Source organism: Anopheles nili, chromosome 3, assembly GCF_943737925.1.
Source record: "Anopheles nili chromosome 3, idAnoNiliSN_F5_01, whole genome shotgun sequence".
Taxonomy (NCBI): domain Eukaryota; kingdom Metazoa; phylum Arthropoda; class Insecta; order Diptera; family Culicidae; genus Anopheles; species Anopheles nili.
The window spans coordinates 7,447,574-7,472,793 of NC_071292.1; the positions used below are offsets into that span (position 1 = coordinate 7,447,574).

A 25,220-nucleotide genomic window follows, 5' to 3' on the forward strand; every position below is an offset into this window, starting at 1 on the left:
CATTACTTGGCCTTTAAAGGTTGCAAACAGAAAACCTGTATAAAGCCGGATTGGTCTGATGAACTGTTCTCTCTCTCCATTCTCGTAGCAAAGCAAAAAACAACATAAAAAGACGCGCAAGACGCACGTTTATTATGCACACTACGTCGAATAGGACACGTTCGCAACCAAGAGCGACGGTAGCGACAATCATTAGTGTTGTTCGCTTTGAACCTTCGCCCAACCGGTAGCCCTTGCACCATCGTCGGACGGGGCTTTATTATCTGCGTACGACACCAAATCCATTTCTAATCGTTAGTCGTCTTTTTTTAAGCGTGCCTGCTGAGTGAGGTGACCATTGCGAAACGCAACGAAAGCAGCACTGTGTATTTTTTCCTCTTCAACACGTCGCTTTTGAGGCCAAACAGTACACCCCACATTTGAGCCAGCTAGTAGACCGTTCGTGCGGCTTCCATTCGGTCAACTGATGGCTTTTCATCGCTACACGCGGACTGCAAATTGATGCATTCCCTTTTTTTTTCCTTCCGCTTCTAAGTGCGCTCTTTCTATCGTCCTGACTTGGTTCTCAGGCTCTTTGTAGATCGACGGGTATTTTTTCACCGATCTGTATCTTATGTGTGCTGCATCAAGCACGCACTAACGTGTGTCCATGCGTCTGAATCAGTGCTTGCGCACTTTTTCTTTTGGTTTTCATTTCCACCGACACCGATCTAGCGCTGGCCGGAAAGGCGCCAGCGTGCGGGGCGGATTATCTCGCTTGATTGACTGACATGCGTCGAACATTGAATAGACTGCTCTTTCCATAGATGTTGATCGTCGTACTGCTGTCGTCCACCAAACTGCCATCGACCACCACCATCACAAGCCACATAAACATGAACACTCGTCTCATTGTGATATAGCTTTACCCGTAGCTAGAGCGACCGTTGACAATCCGGATGATGGCCGTGGGATGTACTGCACTGAAAATCTTGGAAAGCTCGCTTACTGCACGCTTTTAGGCGGAAGTGCGGCACATGCAATGCAGTGTGGCTTTTACACGAAGCACACGCAGAGTGTCGGTGTCTTCGTGCGAAAAATAAATGCAGCACCAAACAGACCCCGAACCGGAAAAGGTGTGAAGTTGTTGCGCTTGTTTACGAATGATGCGCCGGGCCACATCCGCTTAAAAACCACCAACGTTTTGCTGCTTTGGATGAAAACCACTGCATCGAGTGCGATCGTGCTCGTTTCAAACGGACTGGAGAGCATGGAATGGACAAAAAAGTTTTCGAAATTGGAAAAGTTGCACGCCGCTCGCATTCGTTTCAATCGTGCGAATTGAGCGAACCGAACGCGCTGAATTCATTTTCATGTTCGAACAAAAAAAATCCAAAAGAAAAGGCTTAAACGAGAAAGGCCTACCAGGAAGGGCGCGTGCCGAGGAGGGAAATCGAATTCTTCTGAAAGCCAGCCTCACCTACAAATGAACCATGACCAGCAAACCTGTGCACACAAAAGCAGTGGTAGACAAAATCTCATTCCATCTCATTTCCAACCAGCCCGAACAGTATTCTCAGCCGGCGAGAACGCGCACGGAAAGCGTAGATAGCTGCCCCCGGTGTTGGAAAGTGCATCTGCAGTATGCATTTTCATGGTGCACGGAGGCATAGTACGCAACGCAAAGGACAACCCACTCGAGGTGGAGGAGGACAGTTTCATTCAATTCTTCACTCGAAAGCGAACTCGTGCCCGAACCGTGACCGTGCGCTATAAAAGGGATCCGGTGTCGGAAGAAGTCCGGGAGATGATACATTTGTGCTTCCGGTACATGTGGGCTCTTCAGCGCGTCGAAAGAATATCTTTTGTAGGGGGTAAACTCGATGGCAGGAAGTGTGTCCTTTTTTTTGTGTTTCCTTATTGGGTTGCTGGGATGCGTTGCTGTCGAATCGTTGTGGGCTTTTCCGAAAGTGCCATTGGGCTAGATGGCGCAGTGCATTGAATGAGCCTGCGACATTTGTGTTTCCGACCGAATATTTTTTGCACATCTTCAGCCACCTTTTTGATCCGATACAACCAGCCCTGGTCCTTTGCCCTAGTCATTCCGAATCCGAGTCCGAAGTACACTCGCTCAAAAGCATGCTCTCGAATGCTGGTGCAACAAAAAACGCTCGTCTAAAGGGAAACACGAATGAGGCTTCAATTCCACGTTTCGACGAGAATTGTACGAGAATTATCATAAAAAAAATCAAAGACACCACGACCACTGCAAAACAGGATCCCGCGGATCACATCGGCTTGCTGGGAGGTCCTCTGAAAGCACGACCCACAGTGGAGTAAACAAATTTACCCCCTCGGTGTCGAGGTTAAAATGTCGGAAAAGAGAATTACCGAAATTGGGTTACGTGCCAATTCGGGAGCACAATCTGCGTGGTACAACGGAGAACACAATTATTATCTCTTTCATCCCGTTTCGCTGGCAGCGTGGTATGGATCGTTTTGAAAACACACTCAATTGGATGATGTGGCAAACCAGGTTTGCTGGCGTAAGAGCGCGTGAGCTGTGGGCTAATTTTCACATTAATTTATTGTCCTTTTCTTGGTGACGGAAAATTTATGAAGCTAGCCGCAAATCGATCGCATTTCATCGCTCACTGCATCACCAGTCGTGTGGAATGGAAGGTACTATCCGTCTGCTTCTAGCCACTCGCAAGACACCATCATAAATATTCCGCTCGTTGGGCAAAGTGACGACAGAGGACGGTTATTACGGGTGGCGCATGCCGAGAGACTCTCTTTTGCCGTTGGTGTGTTCGCGCGTAATCAATTTCGACGTTCGCTTCCGCGACGCTTGGTGGAAAATGTTTTGATGGCTACATTGCCATCCGCGACGGAGCAACTCGTCCGCGTAACGAGAGCTTTCGCGGGAGCGTTTCGGTTTTTTTTGTTTTGCTACCACAGCTCCTGCTCCAAAAGTCAACCAACCAACAAACCAGAGTGGGAGCTCTCGGCTGCCACGGGCGTGGTGAATAAAAAGAAAGCGACACCAGAGCCACTCTCCCGTGGCCCCCCCCATTGAATGCCGATGACGAGAAGAACGATGGTAATGATAATGCGATCTGCAAGTAACGCCGGCATAACGGAAAGCGCTGATAAATGAAAGTACGCCAATACACACCCACCCACTCGGTCGCACATGCTAACAAGGACAAACAGACGATTTGGTGGCCCCCGCGCGGTGATAATAACATCCGGGGAGTTTCCGCTCTTACGGGAAAAGGGCCACAAGCACCCACCAATAAGTGATATCGGATATGACGCGCTCGGATATGCCATACATATATGCATGACGGTGCGCTCCCGATGCCGCGGTGCTGTCGGTGACTGGGAGGAATTTGTGTTTTTATTTTCCTACCGGGGTGTTTCTTCTTCTTTTTCTTTTTGCTCTTCTCACGCTCTGTTCGATGGCGCGGTTCAGTAAAAGGCGCCAAGACGAGGACGCGGAAATGTAATAAATTAGGAAACGTGCTGAAAAGCATTCCGACGCTCGAGCGAATGCCTTGTGGAAATGCCTGCGTGGCAAGCGGGAAAGCGGATCGTATGATCTGGCCCATGCGTGCCGGGTTTCTCATATTGGATTATAAATATTGAATATGGTGCCTGCGGTTGGCACAATACTCACGACTCGCTGGTGCGGGGAGATGGGAATTATTAACACAATCGTAAAACCTATTTAGCGGCGCCCGACCGAGAGCTCACGCCGTTTGATGAACTCGAAAGGTGCTGAGTTGATCGGTTTCGGACGGGTACAGGGTTTTTTTTTTATTTCCATCAAAAGAGCTTCCAGCGCTCATGTATTTGCGGTTAAACAGCCGTTCGCGTTGCAAATGATTCCTCGAAATTACTTATTCAATTCTGCAGATACTCAAAAATTTGAAATCACCAAAATATTCCGACCGTAACCGTTCTCGGAACGAGATTTGTAAATTTCAACAGTGGCTGAATGTCTTCAAATCCACAGCCGTGAATCGCTAACGGCGAATCGATTGAACGGGGATGAGTGGCTTCGTTTTGTGCTTACTCACCCCACGCCAGGATAATAAAGAGATATCCCCGAATGCCGGCTTGGCGTCGCTTCGTTTCCCAACGATGAATGCCGCTCCATTTGCCGGGGACCGGCGAAGACTGTTGACTTGTCAGTTTCGGTAAATAGTTACAAAAGTTCAAAACTTCAAAGTACGAGTGCCGTATTCGCGCGCCAGAGCTGAAGGACTATGGCAAACGATCATGGCTTTGTAGAAATTAATAGAATTTCCTGCACGTGTATCCGAACCGGGAGGCTGTCCGTTGCTCAACCTGTTTGCAATGACGCCGTCGCTACCATGAATCCTTGTTGTAACTAGGTAAGGGTTTGTGTCTGTGTGTATTTGTATATCTTCGACCATAATCAATCCGGAAGTGTTTGCCCGAGTCACCGACGGGCGAATATTTGCACAGCTGAAACGTGCCTGAAATAATGACGAACGGGTCGAGATCGAAGTGAAAACGGCATAAAAAATCGGTTCAGCTCTATTTAAAGTTGACTCTTGAGTGTCAATAATAGCTATGTAAGCTGTATATTAAAAGTTGTGTTATTCCGCGTTCATCATTATCAACTCGTTGAAAACAGTAAAAATTGGTTTCTCAAGCGGCCTTAAAAAGAAAAAGTTTCTCAAAGCGACCGTAAGAGGGTAGTTCCATAATAGATTTTTGTATTTATATCGATGAGTGAAACTCTTCTAATTAGTAGCAACAGTTTTGCTTCTGAGCATGACGACACGCGACTTTCACTGTTCGTTAATATGCCGAATAAGGGATTTAACGAGCAAACTTTATCTCGCACCAACACAAGGACCTTTGTTTTTCTGCATCAAATCAAACCAACAGAGTGATGGGTCATTTTCCTTCGCGTCATTGTGAATGGTTGTCGAATCAATGTCACGCTATTTCAAATAGTGCATTTCGAACGACTGCCTAAATCAAGCATAAAACACATCCATTTCAGCATTCGCGTTCTCGTTTTTTGCACTGGCATTGGTTTACAGGCGAGCAATGAAAAAATATACCTACATTGGTTATAACTCTGGAAACGTGACGCATCAATCCGTTTCCCATTTCCCATCAACGTCAAGCCAACGGGGGTGATGATGTCGGTTTTTCCATCGAAATGAGCCACCACTGGATAGCGGATTTCCGGAGTATCAGGAAGTTCTATGTCATAGAGACAAAATCAGTTCGCTGATAGTGAAAAAAAAACTCACACAACCTCATATATGCACAAACATAGAGGAACAGTTGGAAAAGTTCCCTCGCGGTGGAAGTCATTCGTCATCATGGCTGCTGCACGTGGTTCATTTACAACGTAACTGACAGCGGAAGCTAGATTTGTGCGTTTGTTACCCATCGAGCTTCCTCTTGAAACGGATGCTTAGAGTGAACCGCCCTGCAAACTATCAGCTAGAGCGGAAAATTGCGTAAAGAATTCAAGTACCACCATTGCCCGTACTCTCCGATCGCTTTTCCAGCCCTGGTAGTTTTTCCTGCTCGATAGGACATTTCCAACATTCGCCAAGCGAACCACACGCGAGCGCGAGGTCTCGAGTACGATAAATTTCCTGCTGTGAAAATCCCAGCATTCAATCTTCTAGTATAAATACGCAAACACCAACGACTGCAACCTACACGCGCGCTAGAGCAAACGCGTTTCGGTTAGGTTTAGTGCAAAGATAGCTAGACCCGATGGCGGGTTATGGTTGTCGCGCCACAGAGCAGACTAAACACGAGAGGCTGAAATGGTGCTGAAGCTAAAACAACGCATCGAAGAGCTCGCCATCATACAAACCGGTTGGCATGTCACACAGCATTTGATGCGCGGAATCTCTGCTCAAAATATAGAGCAGCCTGGGCCGGATGTTAAAATTTTCCCCCAACACTTCGTTTAGACGTAGGGGTTGCGAACGGGATAGACAAACACATTGCTTAAATTCTGAGCATTGCCATGGCTGCCCGAAATAAGCGCAACCTTCACAATCCTCCTAAAGCTGAGCCCTTCCAGGAAGAATGCACGGATTTACATACTCACTGCGCAGGGGTGTCTCTGGATTTTTCCTTCTCCATCCTGTTGGGAGGAAATTTGAAAGAAAGCTCGTTCTTTAACGTAACGAGACCGGAACATCCGTCACCAATGGCAGCTTCAACAGAAACGAGAAATTAAACAAATCTCCTACAAATACCGTGCACCAAAACAAACCCAACCTAAATGTCCTCGGGAAGCGGAAAAGCGACATTCCAAATAAACTGTGTTTGCGCCCTCGTCCCGAACCTTTTTAGGATTGTAACGGTATGTGTCCCATCATGTTTTTATCCTCTTCTTTTTATTTCCTTTAGGATCCATTTTTAGCTCTCTTTCACCCGTCACAGGCCGGGATTTTTAAGCTAACTTTTTCGCAATATCAGCCAGGACTCGTCCGGTCGATGGCTTGGGCATTAGCTTTCCCCCGAACCGGTAGATATTTTCCGGCACAACACTTCCCTAGTGGGAATGAAAAATGGAAGCAAACATGCACACGGACACAAAACGGTAGCCTATTTTCAACATCCGGCAACTCCGAGCACCCACAAACACACGTATCTCCGTCGTCGTTGTGGCGTAGTTTAGCGCGTTTAATCGAAATCAAAAACATGCAATTGCGAACGTGTTCGCGATATTGAACATGCAAATCTGAAATTGAAGAACGCCATGTTCACCCACCAGTTGGGGCCAACAGTGGCCAATGTCGGTCGTCTACGGTGTTGCCTATTAGTTTGTCTGCTTACGCTTCCACGGTCTTCCAGCGTACAGTTCTGCAATGGAGGTTATCCTTTTTTCTGCTGCTCTAAAATATTCTTCGTTTGTTTCCTATTGTGTCTATCGCGAGCAAACTTTTTTTGCTCTCTCTCTCTCTCTCTCTCTCTCTCTCTCTCTCTCTTTCTCTCTTCCCCTTCCCACTCTTTCTCTCTATCGCGCACGTTTCGGCTCACCTCATTCGTATATTTTTTAACGCCTATTGACCACCTCGCGGTAGCTTTCGTTTTGGGGGGAACTTTCAAACATTGGCTTCGAAAAAACCAGCCGCTTTTGGGGCCGATTTTAGCGTTCGTTTGAAATCGGCTTTTTTGTTTGCCATCAATCGGTGTCGGGGCTCGAATCGAATGCAAATCATTCGGCCCAGTGCGAGTTGCGGGCCAGTCCGCCTGAACCGATTCCGCGAATACGGACTATTGGATTTGTTCTTTTTTTTCTCTTCATTCTCTACCTGCTGGAAGACTCACCAGTCCCGCAGTGCACGGTTTGCCTAAATTAAATAAACGCACAGGAATTAAAGTACATATTGGATAAACTGTTTGATAGCGATGACCGAGCTGTGACCGAGTTCGGAATGCATCGGTGTGGCGTATCTTTCGTGAGTAGGTTGTTTGCATTGGCCGAACTGTTTTTCATTTCATTCACTCTGCGGCTAGTTTCCAGGGCGGCAACATCGATGAAACCGTCAGTGTGGTTTGCGTATTGCGTTGAACGGGTGGAAAATTTTCTAAAATTTTCCCCAACCACAGTCCCAATGAGTGTGACAGATAGCGATTCGCGTGTGCACCTCAGTTGCGGCTTTTCAACGGTTGCCTTTTCCTTGTACATACTTAATATCCTCTCTCTCTGTTCGCTTACTGAAAACCGAACTCGAAGATATGCCCTTTTCCCACCGGAATATTAATGTAAAAGTCTTCGTAACACGGTGTCAAGGTGAAAAAAAACGCTGTTTTCTGAGAAAAATTATCATGGGATCTTGCAAAGAATGAGCTACGATCGCGCGCCTTATAAAAATGCTAATTAATTGCCTTATTTTTAACTGACGACACTCAGCTCTTCGTGGACGCTCATAACGTATGATGTGATTATCGTCGAATCATTATCAGAAACCACCACAAACAGACGCGAGCGGCCTACCGATTCAAATGATGTCAACCAGCGATAATCGAAACCGTTGCGGAACGGAGAGTGCCACGCGTTTGTTCCATCAGTCGTTATTGGGTTGCCCTTTCGCTTTCGGATCTTGATCTCTCCGTCCTCAATGGCACGAAACTTTCACACCACCAAGCAGTGGGAAGTCCAATCTATGTTCCTTTGCTGCCGATGACGGGAAATTGAGGGAGACCAAATTTTAATTGAAACATGTCAGCAGTATTTTTTGCCCTCTTTTTTGTCGGTTTCGGATGCTTCGTTGTGGGAATGTGTGATGTTTCAGAACAGATAATACCGTAATCGTGACATACGCCACACAAAAAAATACATTCTTGTGGGACTGCTCCATCCACATCTCTGGTTAATAATTGGTATTGGTAGATGCCAATTCAACGAAATCATACCCTTACCACGCTGAGCCGTTGTTGGTAAACGCTACGAAAAGTGCACACAAAGTGCTCCAAATTGTGCACAAATGAGGCATGATCGACATCGGGGAGAGTTTTTTTCTGTTTGTGGGGTTACTGTGTGGTGTAAACCCCCGACACGTCTGTAAAGTGGAGCTTAATGAGGAGTCAAACAAAGCGAACACACAAACGCATGCGTACATCGATCGAGAGTTAATAAGAGTAATTGAATCATAATTACATGAAAGCGGTTCGAGTGCAATTATTTGATGCTACCCAATCAAACACCATAAATTACAATCCACACTCCTGTCCTCCCTGAGCTCTGAGCTTTTTCACTGTATTTCAATGCATTATTTCAGTGATAAAAATATGTTCGTTTATTACTTCGGAAATGATCACCACCATCACAGGTCTGATAGCTTCTGACAAAGGCAGTGCAGAGAAAATGAACGTTCCACACACCAAACAGCTTAATTGCCTCGTGTTGAGCAACGTGTGTCCTCGGATGGCAGGGTTATAGTCCAATTATCCTCTCAGAATAAGAAAGACTTTAATGGAAGCAATTAGCAAACACTTAAATAGGCTCGTTTTTTGCCGAATGAGCTCGAGTAGTGAAGGTGTAAATTAACCACAATCTAACCACTTCCGATGACGTGTCAAAACACTTATCCTGACGGACGACGGAGACCTAATCGTCCGCTATGGAGCGCAAGAAGCTATGGAGTTTCGTTGCAGACCGAAGAAATTAGCATAAAATTTAAATTACTTTGAATTTATAGAATTTTTTTTCTCCGCTACCTTTGCTTTACATGTCCACCACGGGTCTAGAAATCGAGCTGACTCGCATTCAATGACTGGAAGAGCATAAAAACTACGCCTCAATTGCAGCTTGCATTCGTACTCGTTCCTCTCATTCTCCATGGCGGGTGGATCGTTCGACGGATAGCGTTGTTTCAAAGCTGGATGTCCTGGAAAAAAAAATATAAAATTTGCATTAAAGTGGTGTTATCCTACTGCCTTGTTTCGACTCTTTTCCCGTACTCAAAATGAGTGCGCATTTTCTTCTATTCATTTATGGTTGCGTTTCTCGTTTTTTATTCAATCGATGAAATATCTTCACTCAACACCAGCGACCAGTGCAAGGACAGAGAGTGCAATCGAAAAGCGAACTTTTTTTTCAGCACAGTTCAATTCGAATTGCCTCACTCTAAATTATGTCCGAGCACCGTAACTGACACTGACAGTTGCTGAGTTGGTGTCTTTAGAATTGCGGAGTTCGTTGGATTTCAATTCGGTTCGCGCCCGGTTTCGCACCCGAGAACGGACTAGCATGCTGGCGGATGGGATCTACAAATTTTCGAGAACAACCGGAGGGAGTAGCCACCCTGATCACCATCAATTACGTACGAATCCCTGGGCCCAATTCTACCCCTACTGCTGGGTGCTGGTGGAAAATAAAGGAAACGAACGAACAGGATCCCGCTTGTGAACGACCCTTTCCTCGTTTCCAAAGACAGCGTCAAACCGATGGGATGAAGGTGTTCGACAGGAAGCGCCTCGCCAAGTGAGAACTGATAATAGCTGCTTGAGTAAGGTCAAACATATGCAAATCCGTCTGCTCAATCCCGTTTCGTCGATTGATGGCGTAACCATTGAAAGCAGCAGAAAATTGGGAGTGAACAGGTGTTTGAAAGAGCTCTTCCCCCCAATCCGGAATCCGGGCTCCGGGCTCCGATTGTTAATACGTTAGTCTACTTCCCGTTTTTTGCATTCTTTCATCACGGCTCCTCTCATCGATCCCTCAATTGCCACCTGTTAGCTGGGACGCTCGATAGGGCAAACGGATGTATGCTCCGAAACGAAAGGCACACGAACGCCGAATGACAAAAAGGACCGGGGCAGAAGAGAAGTTGGGACGCCTCGAGCTCGGTCGGAAATAATGGCTTCTACCTGCCACCGAGCTAGCTATACCCTGGTGAGGTTTACACAAAATCTAATGCTTACACACACACCCGAAGAATGCACACACTTAAATCGCAATGGGCATAGAGTTGGAACAAAAAAAGTTTCGCAATAATATTCCCCTTGCGGAAAGGATATTCATCTTCTGCGGTGCGAGACAGGATCCGAAATGTTCTTTGTTTTATCGCAACAAAGGTCAATGGTAGACCTTTGAGCTGCTTCGTCCATCTTGGTGCGTTGCCTTTCGACACTTGGGTTGACTCAAGCTTTGAGGTGTGAAAAATCACATTCACTCTCTGCGAAGAATAAATTAAAACCCTAGCTCAAATTAAATGTTCTTTTTAATTGCATACAAACTTACTTGCTCTCGAGTAGATATAGGTGTCACTCATGCTGTGTGACACAATATAAGGATGTTTTCTTATCGGAGATCGATGGCCCGCAATCCGTTGTATCCGTGCCATCTATTAATGAAAATTTAATCCACCCTTTATCAATAACATGCACCTGCTGACTGTTTACTCTACTCGATAGATAGTAACCAAATCAACGATAGCTCTCCGTGCGTAAGTATGATCTTTACGCTATTGCTATTGGTTATTCAATCTGTCGTAGGTTTACGCAAGTCCTTCATGCGCTTGTCGTGTGGTTCTTTCGTGAAACCAACCGTCAGCCAACCTGCATGGTCAAAGGCATCGACAGCAGAACCAACCAGCAGCTTTCATTGATAAACATCATGTGGCAGCTACTGGGTAGCACAGCAAGTGGTACCATCACAGATGAGTTTGAAACCGTTTCCGTTTGCTCCTTTTGGCGCTCTTGCTTTTCAAATGTTTAAAACGTCTCCGCTAAACGTTGTCTAAAACTCAGAGTATTGATTCCTCACACTTGCCCATGTTAGGAAACATTTAGTACTCTTCTATGACCCAAGCCAACGCAAAGTCTAGCACGCGTGCATGTGTGTATGTCAATCATGTTGTGGTTTGCACGCAAAATAATTTACTGCTATCTTGAAAATCTTGAGCAACTACCACCCGTCGACAGCCGCCATGTACCGGTGAGAGTGGGAAGTTGCTGTCGACGTGCAGTATGGCCGAAGCACTATGCGCTTTCTACGCGTTCAAAAACGATCAATCTCGTGGTGCCACCATGCTTCAGTGTGTGTTGCGGTTAGCAGCCTTCGGTCGGTGGCTGGCGGCTTGAGACGAGCCTTCTGTTCATTAGAGCACAACGATATCGGTGTTCCTATGGTTCGGCAGCTGTCAGCTTTTTGGTGTTTGCTGCTATCACAACATCACCCATGCTCTCATGCAGGCTCGTAGGTTCTATCTAGCAACTACCGGTGATGTCGCGATGGTTGATCGTTTGACTTTGCCCATCCCGATATCACGCTCATGCTGTGTAATGATGGCTAGCACTTGTGTATGTAAGAGACGGTATGTAGTCAATGCTGTTGTTTTGGGCATTGCAATCGTTAGCAAATAGATAAAGGAGTTGTGTGAGATGACTCGAGCCCGCACAGTTTATCAATGCATGAGAGATGGTCACACCGATATCCGCTTGCGGTGAGACAGACCAGCGAAGAGCTCGCCCTGACACACTAATAATTTGTACAAGTTTATCCCCGAGTGTTCGAATAGTACCACAACAATATTTGATGCACAACAAAGTTAGTGGGGTAAATTTACTGAAACAATGTGAGGCCCAAATAGTTCAACTTGCCTTTCATAGTAACGTGTCTAGGATTACACATTTCATTCACAATTGCAAAAAGGTAGATTTTCTCTTTTGCATCGTTAACGAGTTGCTTTTCCTCCGGACAAACTGCATAAGTTAATATTGCTTTGCTTATGGTCTGTGGTTTTAGGAACTAAAAAGCCACATACCAAAAAGATGTTCATTACTTCTAAGATAAAATGATCAATTTAGGGTGTAAATTAGTACCAGTTGGTTGTGTTCTACGAAACGGAACACAGTGATAAAGTAGACAGATGCATGCTAAAAGAGCCATATTTGATTGCCTTAGCTAAATGAAGCTGTGCGCTGCCTTTGCATATGATTTTATGTGATATTTTATTCATAGGAAAATATTATGTTTATACCACCTTTTTTAAAATGCGGAAGCTTAAGTCAATTGATTAAATGCTTTGAAATTCAATTCCAGTGAATTAAGTTACCATTGCAATGGTTTAATGCATTGATGAATATATAATTGTAGATTACATGTTGTTTATTGCTTTTATGTATACGAATCAATTTCACACTGTAACTGAAATACACTTCTTTCTCATTACAGGTAACTGGATACATGCAAATTATTTTCATTTCCGTATGCCAACGCATCTTGTTCTGTATGTATTGAAATTTAAAACATAAACCTTGCTGGGGGGATATTTTTGGGATTTCATATGCTACAATTCGCTCTGAAAATTCTAAAGCTCTTCTTTGGAAAGCTTCTATCTATTCTAAAACTATCTACAGGCGAATTTATAGCAACGTTTTCCAGTGAAAACAGAAGCAGTATACCATAATTTATCCTTGGAAAATGGAATGCTATAAACGCTACCTGATTCAAAGTACTTTTATAGCTGCTACATGATATTAGTATGCCGATTTCTTTTATAGAAAAGGAAAATTCTTCTTTGTACTGATTTTAGTACCAACAAAAATACTAGAAGGACGAAAATCTGCTGATATATTTTAGCTTTTATAGCAGTTCAATATTGTTAACACATATATCCACTATAAGTTATAAAGCGATCCTTCATCTGTCGGCATTTTTCTCAAGCACTTTGTAGGACATTATACACTCTTGGTCTCCAGCTACTAAATATCTAGGGTTATGGTTTGATTACTCGCTCATGAGGCCGTTGAAATTTGCGTTACATTCCATAGATATGGCCAGTTAATTTACATACATAAGATATATAGTCACTCAACATTTTATTTATTGAGTGCGATGTGGAAATTTTCGGAAATTGAAAAACTACTTCTTGGTACATAGTTCTAAAATTTACGGAATGGATCTGTAATTGAACATTGACCGACAAAATCCATTGTTCATACGAAAAAGTTATTGATGGTGCTGAACATTGTTTCCTTTTTTGATGATTGCAAAAGCATGATTCAATATGAGACGCGAAAAATAATACTAGCCACATTGTATACACAGAGCATCAACCAAACGGAATTTTCTTCACAGTAGAGCTTCTGACGTGGAACTGGTTGATTGCGTTCCAGCGTTGATCGTTGTTAAGAAATTATTTGCTTGAACGAGAGAGTCAGTGTGAGGGTTATTTTTATTTATAAATCCGGATTCGCTCACGGTGATAGTACGGAATCGTTACATCTTGAGATGGAATAACGAGGCACGAATAAGACAAGAAAACTTAAAGAAGCGCGTGCGAGAAGGTAAGAAGAGAATAATGTGCACAGAAGGAGTTAATTATCATTAAGCAAATTAAAACCAAGTGCTCGTGAAAAGTTGTTCCTTGTGCCGAGGACATTCCACGATGAACGCTCCAGCACAGATGCTTGGTAAACGAATGAACGGAAGCAAAAGTGAACTTGTGTTTGTTTGCTTAAATGGTTGGTTATTCGTTGGTAAGCTAGTATGCATGCTTGTTTCTGTTTTTATCCGACATCTAAATGAGTGTTGATACTCCTGAATAGTGTTTGAATAAGCAAAAGGGTAAATAGAGAATCATCAGCAGAGCAAAGTTAGTGAAATTAATTTTCGTTCATACTCTACGTTCTTTATAAACGAATCTGAGGGTCCGCAATGGTGATGTTTTTTCTTAGATTTTGCCTCGAATTAATACAACAAACCATGACCTCTAGCTGCTTGTGCTTCTTGCAAGAGTCTTTTCCCGCAAGTTGAAAGCCGTTTTCGTAATTGTACCCAATTTTGATGTCTTCGCGAGGGTGAGGCTTCATATTATGACGCGGATGAGTGTAATGCAAGGATTATTGAAATTGTTACTTTTCAATTTCCTTCTCGGACGACAGGTACAGTAATTCATTGTCTGCACGTTGCCTCGTTTCTTGCTCAGTAACTTTTCGGCTCCCGCTTGGATTATCTGCTTAACTATAGGAGCAGCGTTTGAAGCTTTCGAGTTCACCACCTGGCCAGACGAAAGGACGGATTTGGATTCGGATTTCAATTTACTACTCAGACACAATGATCAAAATTGGATTGCATTTGCTGGTTCTGCTGTTGCCGCTTGAACGGCTCCGCTTGTTCAATGCCTCCTTCTTAGGACTTTCTAACCATCGGTTTGTCTTCACCTTCACTGACAACGATTATCTTTACCACACAATTCGATAAATTGACATATCCTGCAGACGAAAGATTCGAAACGGTTCCTTCCACCCGCATGGCTAACAGGAGCAACCTGTGCTTCTGTGGATGAAGCTGTCTTGTGCATCGCACGGTGGGATGAACGTTGCATTGAAGAAACGGCACGAGAAGCTAACGATTTCTTTGCTGTCTTGAATGCCACACACCGAGAACCGTTCCCGAGCTTGCGCTCGTTCGCCCGTCCCATCGAGGGCAATGGCAAAGTTTATTAGCAGACGCCCCGGTCAGACACGATGACGGGCGAATAAGTGCATGTGTGATTCCATTCATGCTACCATTCGTACGAAGAAATCACGATCGAAACCGATGTAAAAACGTGCATCCTGCTACCTGTTACACTGTACCGGTTGATAGGAAGAACTCACATCTCGTTCGCATGTTCTTATCCTTGGTAATTACCTGATATTCTTCATTTGAGACTTGAAAATAATATATTAACAACTGGCTGACAAAACTTTAGGGAAGAGTTGCTTTCTTTTTCTTCAAGATTAAAGCGTGAGTAGGTAATATATAATTGAAACATTTTGTCAACTGAAACAGTTTACTCAACGGCAATGTGAATACTTTACTTTAAAAACATATCCATCGCAAACCAAAAACCGAGACTTTAATATAAAATAAAAGCCTACATTTCTTGAGGAAGGATAAAAATTGAAAAAGTTTTAATTGAAATGAAAACACATCTACTCCAGCATTGACAACGCTTATCCCGGGGCTTGAACTACTTTATACAGGCGTGCATTAAGCCATTTCTTGTATACAAGGACGAAGAAACTGGAACAATGACCACGCTGTTGCGAAAAGTTTTCTCTGCTGATTAAAGAACCTTTCTAAAGGTGCAGCAACGTTGTAATACTCCTGACGCAAAGCGAACCGCTGTGCAAAAGAAGGTCCGGTGGATTGCAAGCAATATTCGCAAAACTAACGTGCGACAAATAAATACGGCCGACACGAAAACAGAGACCACAGTTTTCTCCAAGTGGCCTGTAAAATGAAAGTGAATGCATACCGCAAACGGGCAGGCATAAAACAAAAAGGTTGGCGAATGCCTAGACCTTCCCGACTCGCTGAGCCTACTTCAGCCTTCTCAGCTGGGAAATCCTGGCTGACAATTTAATTACCGTCAGCATGAAAGAGAGCCTGAGCTAGCCTCTTTCACCGGGTGTCAAAGAACGTGCGGGAGAGGGCGTTGCGAGCTATCCTCTTCATGAACTACCACCACTCAGCGACTATCGTGGCCGTGAACTTTCGGGCTCGTATTCGTACTCCAGCAAACTCTACTGAGAAACCAAATGAGTGTCCATTGTTTTGATTCTCGTTCAACCCTTCGGTGAACGGGGCATTTTCCGAGCCGACCCAATGACCCACAATCGTGAGAGCTTTTTCACGATTGCTACGTTCCACCGAGGAAACTCAGCACTCAATCTACGTGTGTGTGTGTGTGTGTGTGTATTGGTGAGTTGCTCGAGGTGGAAGCTGCACCCGGCATTTGGGAGACTCCTGTTCGTCAGTTGTTTGGAACATGCGCGCGTATTCGGTGGTGCGGACTGAAATTCTACGGCAAATGTTTACAAAGCGGGCGAAAGCTCGTACTGGAACCGTTTCGTTCCTTGTTGTGCCCGCGGTGACGCGCGATTTGGTGAATATTTAATGCTTATAGGGATTGATGCCCGGATTTGTTGTATGTTGTGCGTGGTTGGGTGATTAAATTAACTCGCGTGGGTGGGGGTGAATTTTCGGTGCACTGTGAGATTAGGCGAAGATGGATGTGGTTTTTGTTTCACGTAAATTATGGGCAGATTAGTGTGCAGCGGTTGTGCTTCATATGTGCTAGTGTTAGCTCGATGTCGTTTTGATTACATATGTGCCCCTAGTGATCGAGAGGAGTAAGAGCGTTTTCCGGTGGTTAACAGTGAGGCATCCGTTGCGATGAAAAGTGCTGCCACGTATCTGTTTCCGGTTATTTTCATCTACGCGGTACTGCCGTCGATATTTGCCACCGTCGTACGGGAGTGCCTCGAAAGCCGTTTGTGTTTTCTCCTGCCAGCACAGGTAGTGGGACCTAAGAGTGCCTACTTGATCGAAGGATTCCATCGGCAGCATCCGCTTCGTTTAACTGCACGTTTGTCCCTGTCAGCGGCAGACGTTCTGCTGCGAGTGGAGTACGGCGCCTGTTGGTGACTAGTGATTCTCGCAGCGATACTATTGCCCTTCCTGCGGCATCGAATCCCTCCGCTGGAAGTGATGGTAGACCCACTCAAGATATTCTGGGTCCTCACGAACAGCACGTATCTAGGTAAAGTTGGCTCACCTTCAGTGTTTCTTTACGAGGCGCAGTTGCTCGACTGTTGTTTAAAGTTATTTTTTCGCTGCCATTCTCTTTGCCCATCTCCACGATTTTGTGATTGCTGCTCTTCCAACTTTGACCTGGCGGCTTCACAATGAACTTCGTTGAAACTTTCCCCGAGTTCACCGCCCAGAAGCGCATTATGGCAAGATCGCTTCGCGATCCGCTAACGCTCAAACTCTTACGTTGACAGCCATGACGACAGGACAATTATCATAACATTTGCATTGCAAATGGAAAACACGGCGTATTGTGTTCTCTCTGTCGGTTGGTACCGACCAGCATGTACCATTCAGGTTTTCCCGCCGTTTGGTGTGCTCGGTTGGAAACCAGTTGTGGACAGCGCTGATTTTACCGGGAAAGACCACACCATGAAACGGGCGAACAATGTCGCCCGTTACGTGCTCCGATGAAACTGTTGGATGCCGACCAAGCGAGTTTCGAAAGCTGATTCCATGACGATGATTAACCGGCAGTTTTGTCTGGTTGGAACTTTCCCTTGACGAACTATGCAACGGGTGACCAGGCGCCTCCATCGGTACGATGCAACCAGGCGCCTCCATCGTGTGGATCGAGTGGGCACGAGGTGTTACTGCACAAAACCTACCTCAACCAATGGATACGCTTAGCTTGGATAAGTAGCTTTTGCAGTTGGAAGGAACTGCACATTACATTTCTCATAAAACTGGGGAGGACATTTCAGCTCGAGTCCCACATTTTCTGCCACGATCATCGTGGCTAAATCGAATACTTCATGATGCGGTTTGCGGAAATAATGCTTGCTATGCTGCGTTGGCTCGCATCTGTGTGTGGAAATCTTCTCATAAAACCTGACGCACGGGCACATGTGCCTGAGTTTTCTTCCATTCTTTCTAACGCTACGTTGAGTGCATTCAATTGGGTAGGATTATGCAAATCTGCCAATTTTTCGCCTCCAATTTTAAAACAGTAAAATTGGTCCATGCTCACAAGGCATCATTTCTCATATTTTATTCCCAACGTTATAGCAAGCCAACGATAATCTCCCTTTCCATCACCAGTGTGGTGGATTGGCTTGTTCCTTGGTGCAAGAAACTGAAAAAGATCGTTTCTATTATAGTGCTTTAATCGAGTCATTGCAAATTTTGCGCTCCTTGTTTGTTAGTCCGATTAAAAGTGGATTATTATTCGCTATTGTCCCGATTTTTGGACTTGCAGTTGACTCGCAACGCCATTGCAAAATGGCTGTCCTACGTTGCCTTGCTTTTAGCTGCTCTGTAAGGATTTTAAAGTAAGCTTTTGTTTATACTGGCGCTTGCGAAATAAAAACCATCGGGTCTTGTTCAACGTTGGCACTTTTTACTGGGTGAATGTGGTTTTATCCGTTTCAATAATATCCCTTCGAAACTTCTTTGAAACTTTCACGGGGCTGGTCGGGTGAATTGCGGTGCTGGTGAACATGTCGGACGGTTCTGAGAATGGACGCCGCTCGAGCGATCGCTAGGAACGCTAACAATGTTATCGGAAGAATAGCGACGAGAAAATCGTACCCATTGCTTATCTTCCGCGCTATAATACCGTTGCAGGATGGTGTTTAACGTTATTTCATAGCTCGACACTAAACTACGGCTCGAGTGCTTCTTCAGAAAGCGTCCCCGAGTGCCACCGGTAGAAGTTCATGTTTGCTAGTTTTCATTCCCTAGCGTCTTCTTTGTCGGGTGCTCATTTCTGGAGGCGATTGTATTCGATTGAATTAGCCCGATTACACGCAATTTGGGCCCCAATGCTCGGTGTTCTGTGTGTAATGGGTTTGTTTTTGTCTGCTTAACCGAGAAAGCTGTGCGCTAAATCGGTGGAAAATCCTCGCATTTCCCACGAAAGGTACGATGGAAGCACGGACATGCGTTCACCGAATTTGAAGCAAAGTTTTTAGCGGCTTTTATGCTGCATCATCCTTTCGCCTATCTTATAGCACCATTGCCGCGGGCTTTATTTGTTACGGGGAACGGATTGGTAGGAATATTATTATATGCCTGTAAAAGCTAACCGTGAACCATTCAATTTATCCAGCTATGTGTCATGCGGCGTAAGAAATTTTTCGGTGCTCTAACAGATAAGAGAAAAATCCTCACGGGTGGCTGAAGCATCAGAAAGCAAGCAATAAAATATGAACTTGGTGGGTTATTTCTTTTCCTAAGCGAAACATTTCGCCTTTTTCAGTTATCGATGGTTATTAATCCTTTGCAAATCGGAAAAGACTTTTTCACCCACGGGAAGTGAGCAAAGAATACCAGCGTACCATGTTGCAAAGTTTTACAATCAACAAAAATAGAGACAAAAAAGAACCAGAACAGATAAACTCCTTCGTTGGGGAACTTTTCAGCAACCGCCTTGCTCACCGCAGCAAAAAAACGACCGTGTGAATTTGGTTAGACTCAAGTGCCTTTCGCATTCCTAGCACCATTCCTGCCTAGGCTTCGCTCCCGCAGTCGTTCTCAAACCCGGGCAACATACTTTGCATTGCTCGGCTCTTGGACTGTGGAGCATAAGCCGGGTGAAAAATTTTACCCTCGAGCGAGCGTGTCCTGCGAGCTTGAGAAACTTTTCACCATTCGCACTTCCTAGACCCCGTCCAATCTAACCCGATTCGCCGTTTCCGCCGTGTCCGTCTGAGTTTGTGTTCAGGTCCCATATTTGACACTCTCCAGTGCGCCATCTTCCACTAGTTGCGACGAAAAACTTTCGCACGCAAGGCGAGTATCACTTATTGGCCATATTTTCACCCACGCCACTTGGCAACTGCGTTCGCTGGTAGCTACTTCCGGTTGTCGTACGCGGCATCGGAAGTAGTTTTATCAGATGGATTCTTCATGGTACCGTGCTACCAGAAGTCCATCCGTTCGCGGAATCTCCCCCCGAACCGGGAACGGAGATTGATATGAAGTTTCGGGGTGGCCCATCGGTTGAGCGCTGGTGCCTCCGGATGTCGTGCGGTAGCACTTGCTGCGGGAACAAATTGTAAAACTTTTCACACTCAATTTCCGCCCGACGCTGTACTGGGTCGGAAGCATACGCTTATTCTGCTCGCCACTTGCCCAACCGACCGAGATTCCAGTCACCGCTGGCCACCACCATAGAAGCTGCTCTTATCGTGGTCGCTCGTGTAAGAGACCGTAAATTAGGAGATGACGCACGGCGGCTACTTCTGTTGCCGGTTGAAATATGCTAAACTCGTATTAACAACCGTGCAGCCTTTTTGTGTGGTCTCGCTTGAGAAGGATCACAAATCGGTACCGGTTGCGGAGTGGCGAGAAGGGCCAAAACTTTGGCATTTATCTGCCAACACTCGTCGGGCGGGTTCTTTCAACGCCGATTGAATTACTGTTGAAAGAAGAAGAAGAAGAAGAAAATTGCCTCTCTCAGATGATATGGGCTAAGTGTTGATGTTGTTGAAATTTTACGACGCCAAAGCGTCCGTTACCGCAGCGCAACATGTGCTGAGAAAGCTGAAAGCCACGCCTTACATCCCTTTTCGAATACCCCTGGTAGGGAAATTAATCAATGAGTCTCGTTTCTGGGCCTCCTGACAAATGAAATTAGTGAGAAAAGTTTCCGGTTCGGTGTACGTGCATTCCATTCACCCCCGGATACATCTGAAACGAGCGAGAAGAATGAACAAGCATATCACTGCAAATTACTTCCGGGACCTCCATCAAGCTGGTGATTATGCCAAATTATTTCGCCATGAATATGTAACGCTTCTTTTGCACGAGTTTTTTCTTTGAAAATTGCCGAGAGTTGTACATTTAATCTACGTACTAGGTGGTAGATTTTATCACACAAGCTGTTGCCGAAACACTTTACGGGCCTGTGTACATGGTGCTTATCCTTGTTTGTGCTGTAGGTTTTTATGAAGTGGCAGAAATCAAAGCTACTGAATGAGTTTCTGAAACGTCGCTTTGACACGAAACGCAAGGGTGAAACCTCAAACAACATTTCCGCCCCACGGTGCTCACGTCAATCAGAGCCCTATTTTGGCAACCGGTTGACTTTGCTGTCACTCATTTTCAGCCTGCAAGCAAACATTGTATCGCGCTTGAAGTCGGCCACAGCATCCGTCTCTGCGTCAAGCTTTCAACACCAGTTCTGGCACACCAATGGTAGACGGCAAGTCAGTACGACGAGCGAAGGACGCAACGGCGAGTCGACAATATTTCATGTCACAGCCAATCGACCGGAAGAAACGCGTGCTGAAATCGACGGATACTGGCATCGCTGTCAAGCCCCGGGGAGCAGCAAAAAAGTATCTCGCCTCGAAGCCGGCCGTTGGAAATTTTGAAGAATTTCCTCGAGCGTTTCTCCTAGGCTCTGGGCCAGTGCCATGAATGTTTCTCAGCCGAGAGCCACTAGTTGCCACGCAGGTTTCTACACCCGATATCATTAGGCGAGATCGAAGAACGATAGCATCGATTTATTTTCCGAGCAAGAGTTTTCCCAGTCCCACTGCCAAACACCGAATCGTTTAATGTCGTTCGTGCGCTCGAGGCAGCTAATAAGTCACGTTTTGGATCGTGATTTATCATCGTACGAATGTGAAATTTCATTAAAAAGCAAAGCACCCAGAACTCTCACCTACCCGAAGAACACGCTGAGCCAGCAGCGACCGTTTTGTACGCGCGTCCGCCGAGCTCACCTTCGATTAGGTGTATATTGTTCCAACGGGTTGCGAGTTGACCTTTTTCAACCTGGAATTCGGAAAACCTTTTCCAAGCGAGGCGAACATTGGTGGGGGTGGAAAATTGGAAACATGAACCGGGCAATATTGAGCATGGCAATCGAACGTTTGCGCGATCTTAGCGTTGGATCTGGACACTATCTCGACGAGCGAGCCTTGCATTCGCAATGAACATGTTGAAGCTATAGTGGACAGAATCCGAAACACGTGGTGCAGTTGCATCGGTTCGCTAGAAAGCAGAAAGCAGTTTTTGGTCGTGAGCGCGACTTGCTGTCCAACGGACAAGAACTTACGCCTATTATTCGTGACATTCAATACTGATTGCACAATTCAATTTGCCCTTCCAACTTGAGCGCAGTTTTGATTGGGAATTCGGCTGGTGGATTGTGTACACATTTTTGGCGCTGAAGCTCGCGAATTTCGAACGGGCTGCCAGAGTAAACCTCACTAGCACACAGACTTCACTACGACAGTGCCAATTTGGAATTCAAGAATCGCGTCTCGTTACAATAGTCGGTTCCGTTTTAGTTAGCTTTCATGGATCGTGCAGCTTGCAGCAAGCAGAAGATGCTCCTTCTTGTTCGTTTGCAACATGGCTCGAGATGAGACTAATTGAATATTCTACCTTTACCGGTGACGGTATGAACGAAATTACTTCGAGTATTCTCGATGGAATTCGCACAAAGTATGCTCCGGTTGATGTTCGTTGCGAGCGTCGACGCTCTGTTCAACAAAGAAAATAATTGTCCTTGGCTTTAGTGCGCTTTAGAGCTCACATCGCGGAAATGTTTTCAAGAGTTTTCTTACTGTCAAACCTCAGACAACGAAAAATTGAAAGTATATTACAATGAGGCAAATCACTAGTTTTGTTAAGAGCGCTCTTCTACGCTTTTAGCAGAGTTGTGGAGCCTTCACTGAAAACAACTTCGTGATTGGAGCCACGCTTCCTAGCGTAAAAGAAAAACAAAACACGAAATATAAATTGAATGTCTTTCGTAACCTTATTGACCCTAAAAATAATGCCTCATTTTACCTGGTAACTGACCCCCAGGCTAGCATCGTAACAGTGCACGTTCGCTACCGAAAGGTAGCTGCTAACTTGAGCGTCCATGACGCAGACTACTACAATCTGGATAGTGTGGGGCGCTTTAAATAATCCCTTCCCGAAAGCCTTAATCCTTCCATTTCCCACATGGCTCCACTCCTGGTGGAGTTGACCCGTTGAGCACAGGACCTGACGCATTACCGCATCGATAGTCGGACCACGTAAAGACCAACTTCCTCGGGACGAATTGGGCATTCAAACTCCGATTCTGCTGGACCGACCGTAAACCGCGCCCGAGCCGGACCAACCATCCGAGCTCGATAACGATAAATTGCCGCAAATTAATATGCTGCTTCCATAGGTTTCAATTCTCGACCAATTTACATTTCCATTAGCAAGTCCAACTTGTCCAACTTCCAGCAACTATCAGCTCCAGCGTGGCTGAGGATGCGGGCTTTTCGGACGTTTTGAGCGATTTCGAATGCGATGCCAAGGCACGATAGGAGCCGTACTAAGGCTGCAAGAAAGCGAAACCCTTACAAAAAAGGTCCCTGTGAGCCTCTGTTTATCCTGGCAGACCGCGCACAGGGAAAGGTGCGATCGCGCGCGCGCGTGGAAGGTGCACTAAATCTCGGCTACATTTTCAACGCTGGCCTAGCTCCAGGTCGTTTTGCAGGGCTTGGAGCGCTTTAGCAAAACGTTAAGTGGGTAGTCGATCGGTTTAATGGTTTGTCATAAATTTTCGGCTAAAACTTCCTGCTAAGCCTCTGCCACGGGCCATGGGCATCCGTTCCGGTGTGTTGCATGTCGATTGCGGTTTTCGGGACTTGTTTGGGTCCGAATACGTCGTCCTACGCTGCTGGATCCCGGAATTTACCGTGTGTCTTTTACGGAATGGATGCTTCGTTCGTGAGTATGCGATTAAAGATATTCCCGGTCACTCATCATTCCCCGTCCGACCTGGGACTCTGTCCGCTTTGGTTACACAAAATTAACACTCCGTGCGAGATATGACACTAATGGAATCAATGGTTGGACGGTCATCGTTACGGTTTCCGGGTTGGCACCTCTTTTTTATCGCCTTGTTTTGTGCCCTCCTCCAACAACACACGGTGATGAATATTTTATCCATCCGCTGTGGGGAAAAGTTTGTCCGGTCAATTTTAGTTTTCCTCTCGGCGAACTTTTCGTGTGGCAGTGTAACTGCACCACGACCCAGCCCAAGCATATTGGTGCTTCTAGGCTCCTACCAGGCCGAGAGTGACGGGATTCGGATTTCATCCCCGAACGCGCCTCACGTGGAAGCCGTAATCTGTTCCTGCCAGCATCACACAGACCCGGCAATAAATTATCCCTGCAAGCAACAAGAAGGTGGCCGGAATCGGTGAGACAAGTGAATAAATAAAACAGATACCTTCGGTAACGGAGGCCAGACAAGTGTATGCCACGGTCATGAGAAGGAAGCCTTCACTGGGAGAAAAATAGAAAAAGTAACAGAAACGGAGGCATAAATATAAACTTCCTCGCGTCGATCCTCACCGACCGTGTGGGGGATGAAATTTGCTTGCAAAATCGCGCCACATGAAAGGTAATAAATTATCGTTAGCGGTATTGATGGCGGTGGCACCCGTTCGCGGGCTTCAATCCGCAAAGAAACGTGCAGTGAGCAAGCTTAGGAGAAGCAAGCTGATGCGGTACAAAAAAAGCCTCCCGTATTTTGTCCTTGCCAAAGCCGAGCGTTTTCGTTAGGCGGCGCACCTCGATGAAGTAGTTGGCGTGTATAAACTGTGTGAAACCGAAACGGGATGGTGTGTATTTTTTGTTGCTACAATTTTCCTCGGTCTTCTGTTCGAACCTCAAGGCGCCAAAAGAAAGCCACGGCCGCGTTAAAGCAATGCTCGCGTGCTCACCAAACAGCTCGAAAGAGCACCCAAGCGTTCGCTCGATTCGTTTCCTTTCCACACCGACCGCGAGACCAATTCAATATCGAGGGAAACGTCCATTTTTCATCCGCCGAATTGTCGCACCGTTTCCCGCACACCCAACAACCCAGCGTGTGGCATTTTCCACGCTGCAGTTCTGTGGCCACGCGGTGCTGGTGCGCTTTTGGCCGCGTGTGTCTGTTTGCGGTACAATTTATGGCACCGGATTATGTGTTGCCGGTTGCTGCCGCTCCTGCACAACCGACCGGGTCGGTTTGGCAAACATTGTGGCACCCATTGTGGCTGTTTGATGTTATTGATTCTGCACACTGCACCCGTTGTGTAGTGCCGCTAGCCAGCCTGCTAAAAGTCTCCATTTTTTTGTTATTTCTTCACCGCCTACTACGAACGCGGTCCCTTTGCGCCGTGTCTGCAACGGTGTAGGA

General features: G+C 45.7%; 1 protein-coding gene across 3 annotated transcripts in view; it reads left to right on the plus strand.

Annotated features, from left to right (window-relative positions):
• The window catches only part of LOC128723404 (neural-cadherin), a 166,718-nt gene that overhangs the window by 85,261 nt on the left and 56,237 nt on the right, over positions 1–25,220 (plus strand). The window contains exon 1 of one of the 3 annotated variants that reach the window (XM_053817141.1): positions 16,991–17,042. The exons of the other annotated variants lie outside the window; for them this stretch is intronic. Coding sequence (XP_053673116.1) covers positions 16,991–17,042 — 52 coding nt within the window. Of the gene's footprint in view, positions 1–16,990; positions 17,043–25,220 lie in introns of those variants that run through there. 3 annotated transcript variants of the gene reach the window in all.